This window comes from Protomyctophum bolini (assembly GCF_963924005.1).
Source record: "Protomyctophum bolini genome assembly, chromosome: 8".
Classification (NCBI taxonomy): domain Eukaryota; kingdom Metazoa; phylum Chordata; class Actinopteri; order Myctophiformes; family Myctophidae; genus Protomyctophum; species Protomyctophum bolini.
The window spans coordinates 34,634,477-34,640,831 of NC_137869.1; the positions used below are offsets into that span (position 1 = coordinate 34,634,477).

At 44.3% G+C, this 6,355-nt stretch overlaps 1 protein-coding gene across 10 annotated transcripts in view; it reads right to left on the bottom strand.

Moving 5' to 3' along the window:
• The window catches only part of pde4dip (phosphodiesterase 4D interacting protein), an 86,338-nt gene that overhangs the window by 14,208 nt on the left and 65,775 nt on the right, over positions 1 to 6,355 (bottom strand). For all 10 annotated transcript variants that reach the window (XM_080771013.1, XM_080771020.1, XM_080771021.1 and 7 more), the window contains one exon: positions 279 to 541. In XM_080771013.1, the coding sequence (XP_080627139.1) occupies positions 279 to 541 (263 nt within the window). The remainder of the gene's footprint in view (positions 1 to 278; positions 542 to 6,355) is intronic.

Below are 6,355 nucleotides of genomic sequence, written 5' to 3' on the forward strand. Positions count from 1 at the left end.
TGATAAGGTGACCAAAACGGTGGTTAGTAAAAACAGAGAGATAGGTTGGGGTGAGCGGTGAGTCGCATATCGCCACGGCGTGATGTCATAATATTGTAGTTTTCGGTGGTCACCTTATCACCTAAAACTGGAGTATGAATAGGCCTTAAGGGTCTTTTTGGTTCCTAACTAAAATCATTTAGCTGGTAACCCCCTGGTAACCCCCTCAAGGTCCCTTGGGGGTCCCCGGACACCACATTGTGGAGCAGTATGCTACAGTATGTGTCCAGAATGTTTACCTGTACTGGTCCTGCTGGGAGCCTGGGGTTCCTCCTGTCCAAACTCACTGGCAGCGTCAATGTCAGAGCACAGCTCTGCATCCTCATTGGAGGAGCCCTGCTCGTCAGACACAAAGGAGATGCGGTCCGATTGGTCGGTAGTTTCGGACAGTCCATGGCTGCTGCAGGGTGTCTCCGAACGCTGCTGATGGGATTGGTGCTGGGTGAGTTTGGCACGGAGAGACTCGATGACCTTGTCTTTCTGCTGTAGCTCCTTACTTAGCCTGTGAACATATGAGTCATGATTAGTTAATTATTTGCACACAATGGTGAAGGTGTAAAAGATAATAATAAAATGTAAATAATTAGAAATGTGCAGAAGAGATATGAAGTTTATTATACAAGTGATTATACCCCCCTGAAATAAATGAATGAATAATCACAGTTTGTCCTGTGAAACTCTTTAAACTAATAAGATTCTTCATTGAACGAATAAGACATTTAATATAGAACAACAATAATAAAATAAATACAAATACTAGTTCAGTCAGATAACTTATAGTTTGAGACCATTAATAGATTGAGAACATTAAAAGTAAATATATATCTATTTGATCTTAGTATACATTACTCCCTGGAGATATAACAAACCCCCCCAGGGGAAAGCAGAGCCTAGTGGTGCACATCAGCACATGAGTGATGATGCAGCGTCTCTACCTCGCATCTACCTCTCCAGTGTTATGATCCTAGATAACAATTTATATGCATTTTGATGTATTACCATGTGTTGTTTGTTACCATGGTAAATCGCTCTGGATTAAGAGCATCTGCTATATACTGTATATGCCAAAATTGTAAATTGAGTGTATCTGCCTGAACTAACTCACAGGCTATGCATCATTTAAAACAAAATAAGACAAAATAATGGAAGGAATAGCTGTAGCTATGAGTGATGTGGTTCTTGAACAGATGTTCCCTAGGGCTCCATGTACAAAGAGAACGTGACATCACACCGTGTTGTTTTGATACTGCAGACCTCACAAGGTCAAGATGGACGCCACACTGCTCCTTCTTGACACTAGCCTGCTCATCTTTTCCCTCTACACAAAATGTCTTTGCTGAAAATAGCCAAATAGCTGCTATTTTTGGTGAATGTTGGCAAGAACATGAATGCTAGGGTTCAAGCGATTGATATATATTTTGCAATAAATTAATGCAAGATAAATACTAATCCATATTGTAATAATGAACCACTTAAACCATATATATAGTTGACCGGAAATATTTCCCTATACATCCTCGGCATTACTGTATATCCAGTAGATCCACAAGAGACAATAGAGATAGTAGATCAGGCTATATACAGTACAGTCCATGCTGATATATGCTGTAGGAATAATGTAAGCCAATCATAGAAACGCAAACACACAAGGGACAGTCAACTAACCTACATTATATAGCACATTATAGCCCCCACAGTTGATGAAATTAACAGCAATTTGATGGTGTGTTTTGAGTTTCGACACGTGGATGGTGAGTTGAACGTCACCACTCTAAAGCCATGCCATGGCACATGTTTAGAACCACCAATGATAGACAGTCACACGTAAACTATCATTGTTATTATGTTATGTTTTAAACCTAGCCCCAAAGCCTGAGTTATACTTGTGCATGGTGCTACTCACCAAAAATAACTGAGCTTCTGCGACATGCTGAGAACTATACATCTGCAGCAGATGTATAGTTCTCAGCATGTCGCAGAAGCAGATGATCTGCTTGTGGATCTGCTATCTTTGGTGTGCAACATGCCAACATCGGTGCACAACCATCATGTATAAATCAGGAATACCTCTAACCCCAACCTCTCAAACACCCAAAATGCCAAATCCTAACCCCAACAGCCAACATGTATCTTTTCTTAATTGTAAACCTGAGAAACATTTTTTTTCCGGTGGAGTCCAAGAAAATGGACTATTATATCGATTATACTTTTGGGGACTTTTGGGCCTCCACAAGTAATACAAGGACACACGCACACACTACTTTAGAGCCATTATGTCCATGCACTAAAACAGTATTTTAAGCACATCCCATTACATAAATGTCAGAATCAGTGAATGCATTAACTTCTGTTTCACCTCCTCTCACTGCTGCCCGGAAGCAAACTAAGCTGATTGCCAAAAATACATTGGAAACACAGATCTCAAATATTGCCACAGTCTATTATGTGCTCATTCTTGTTTTCAACGTCCTCACACCTCATCATTCATCTCATTTGCATCATCATCATCATCATTCTCATCATCATCATCATTCATTCATTTCTTCATACATCATCATCCCTGTCTGTCTTACTTGTCCAGTTGTGTGAGCAGTGTTCTCTTATCCCTGTCAGAGTGTTTCCTGAGCAGGAACAGCTCTCTCTCCTGGGCCTTCCAGTCCCACAGAGAGAAGGAGAACAGAGAGTCTCTGTACAGCGGGCTGCTCTTAGACAGCATGCCTCTCCACAGCGGAGCCATCGGCCCCTTATTAAGCCCCCGGCTCACCTGGCCAGTCTGCCCGGACAAAACGCCTTCTGCCTGAGCTACAGGACCAACATCCCCAACTCCCCCTTCCCTCCTCTCTTCCGTCGCGGTCCTGGTCGTGCCTTTCTCCTCCGAGGACACTGCAGGAAGTCCGGCCCAGCTGTTGTTGTCGTTGCCGCTGTCAGGGACCGCCTCCGTGGCGATTGGTCGATGGATCTCCACGGTAAAGGAATATCGTTCATCAGCGACGCGGCTGAGGCGGTGAACCCAGTGGGCGAGTGACAGCAGGTGCAGTGACGAGGAAGAGTGTGATTGCGGGCTAAAAGGTTGGAGGGTTGGACTGAGGGATCATCAGTCATGTGAGCAAAGCAGAGTAAATCTGATTAGGTCCCTTCTAGAGATGGATGGGCATCCCTGTGGAGCTGCAGTCTGGTGGCCTCCCCCGCCCAGCTGCTAGCTATACTCTACAGTAAATACACACTCACACAAGGGATCAATCAGGCTGCAAGTGGCTATACGACACGTGCTGCCCAGTTCAGATCAGCAGAGCTACCCTTAAACATGCACAGGTAACACTGATGTGGTCTGTGAATAGGCAGCAATGACACAGTGGAGCATAAACACTCTATATCCACACAGAGGGCCAGTCAGAGGGTGGTCCAGTAGAGCACCACAAACAGGTCAGCCATAGATACACCTGGTTCTTTATTCCCAGTAAATGTAGACTACAGCACTATCATATTATCCCACTTGGATGATATGACTATAGTGAAAGCTGAACATGGACAATTTAAATGAATGGGGTTCAAATTCACCGCTGTGGTCATATGTGAGACAGCGTGCTCTGACACACTATGACTCAATATGGCTTATATTCATTTGCCCGAGGAAAACAGTAGCCACACTATTCCCCTCCCGTGTTCTATCTCTGTTTCTTCTACTTATCTGTTTCAGTTTCTCTCATGATCAACACACCTCTCATCGATCTATCTATCTATCTATCTATCTATCTATCTATCTATCTATCTATCTATCTATCTATCTATCTATCTATCTATCTATCTATCTATCTATCTATCTATCTATCTATTTTCTATCTATTTTAGTCCTCCTGTGTTAGGCTGTATTCCAGTCCCAGCTCTGGATAGGTCCTGTTGTCCTCGGGGAAGGGCTTCTTCTTCTGAACATTCCATAAATCAGATTTAGCCTCTTTTCTCTCCTCCGACCAGCAGACACAGAAAGGACAGAGGTGGTGAAGAGATAGAGGGAGAGGAGAAGAGTGTATATCGGTCGTCTAGCCCCGGGGGGTTCTTGTGTTCATGCTGCGCTGACCCTCACAGACAGGAAAACTGTTGAGGTTGAACGTTCACGCATAAACCAGCACATCCTCTGCCTTCTGGCTGTCCAGTTCAAATTGTACACGGACACACTCTGCGCATCTTCGATTCCCCTTGCTCTGTGTCTATAAAGAAAGAAAGCTCAAAATAAACTGTTTGGACTGAATGCTTCCAGAACATTAGCAAAGGTTTAGTCGGTTGGAGTGGTGGTCATCCATCAGACAAAAAAAAAGAAAAGCAAGAAAGCGCTCAATCCAACTGAAGCGCTGGAAAAGGTCAAGAATCGATTCCAGAGAAGTTCAGCAGTGAATGTGCGGATGTAATCCTTTGTCTTGGATCAAACTACCTTGTCCGCAGCAAAGACATTGTAGACATTGCACATTCCTTCACATCAAAAGCTCTCGTATTTCCACAACTGTCAAAGTCTACAGCAGGACTGACGTACACGGTACAGTAGCTGGATGCTGCACCATGCGCTACTCTTGATATTATGCAGCAACATTCCTTCTCTTACTACCCCCCCCCCCCCCTCTCTCTCTCTCTCTCTCTCTCTCTCTGCTTTTCTCACCATTGACAGGCAGCCTCTCTCTCTTTCCCTGTCTCTTGTGGGGCTTTAATTGTTACTGACCTATTTCCCTCTCCATGCGAGGTCTTAATAACTTAACCTGATTAGAGGCCATGTCAACACTAGCTCTCAGCCCAGCTAGCGAGTGCACACACCTCAGCCTAATTATGCCATCAATACGGATGCAAGAGAACGCACACACACACACACACACACACACACACACACGCACGCACACAAGCACGCGCGCACACACACACACACACACACACACACACACACACACACACACACACACACACACACACACACACACACACACACACACACACACACACAGACACACACAGACACACACACTATACGTATAGTACGGATAGCATTTATAAAATAGTGTATGAAATAGCACACGCAAATTTAGTTTCAGCATTAATCTCTATTTAAATAAAATGAGAAAAATCAAGTCAATGCACATCTGCTTTCCTTCACACTCTTACTGGTAGAACCTTAATGGACTGGCAGGCACTAAAACATAGTTAAGTCCACATCTGGACAACCATCTGTACAACAACACACACACACACACACACACACACACACACACACACACACACACACACACACACACACACACACAAAGTACAGTATACACACAAACTCTTGCCGTCTGTCTGAGAGATAACTAATTACCCACAATGCATTGGGATTTGTTGGGCTTGGGTTATGCTGAACCAAATCTCACCACTTTTCTTCCACTACAGAGAGGAAACTCCAACAGGGAGTCAGCGCAGGCACACCTTCGCGCACAGCCGCGGACAGAGGAAGCTGACGCCCGACGTCATTCTGGCTTTTTAGACAGCTGGTGGATGGAAAAGAAGCTCCACCTCTGCGGCTGACTAGGATTTCCGGGAATCTGTCCGTCGTGTCAGTCAGCCGCAGAGGTAGAGCTTCTTTTCCATCCACCAGCTGTCTAAAAAGCCGGAATGACGTTGGGTGTCAGCTTCCTCTGTCCACGGCTGTGTGAGAAGGTGTGCCCCCGACCAGTGCGAACCCATGGTCACCAGGTGAATAGATGGGTAATGTAGTCTTCTATAGAGCACCCGTCCCCCTTTCACGACGCCCTGGAAGACAATTTCCAATTAACTTTTACCATAGACGTTTCTTTATTTATTTAAAGACCTGTAAGCCTCGGTCAAAGCCAACTCGGATCGTGACAACTCATAATAAAGTGTTGTACCCTGCCCTTTTTTTCTTCTTTCTAATTATTTGTTCGGCCCAAGAAATTGTGTGAGTTGTCACGGTCCGAGTTGTCTTTGACCGAGGCTCACAGGTCTTTAAATAAATACTTCATGAAACGTCTATCGGAAAAATGAATTGGTGATTGTCTTCCTGGCCGCTCGTCGGGGGCGGGACTGCAACACTCTATATGCATGTCGTTCTTACTAGAGCTAGATCAAGTCTAGGATTTCTCAAAGAACAGAACTTATTTTACAAGAGTACTGTACACATTTAAGTTATCAAATTCAAGGATTTTGTTTCATCTCTTGTGGAAATTACAGTATCTAGTCTCTGGCTTCTGGCTTTGTAACATGTATGTCCAAGAGAGCCCTAGTGTAAGGCATTACTGAACCTGTCACTCATACAGAGGGGATAGACACAACCTGTGCTTTT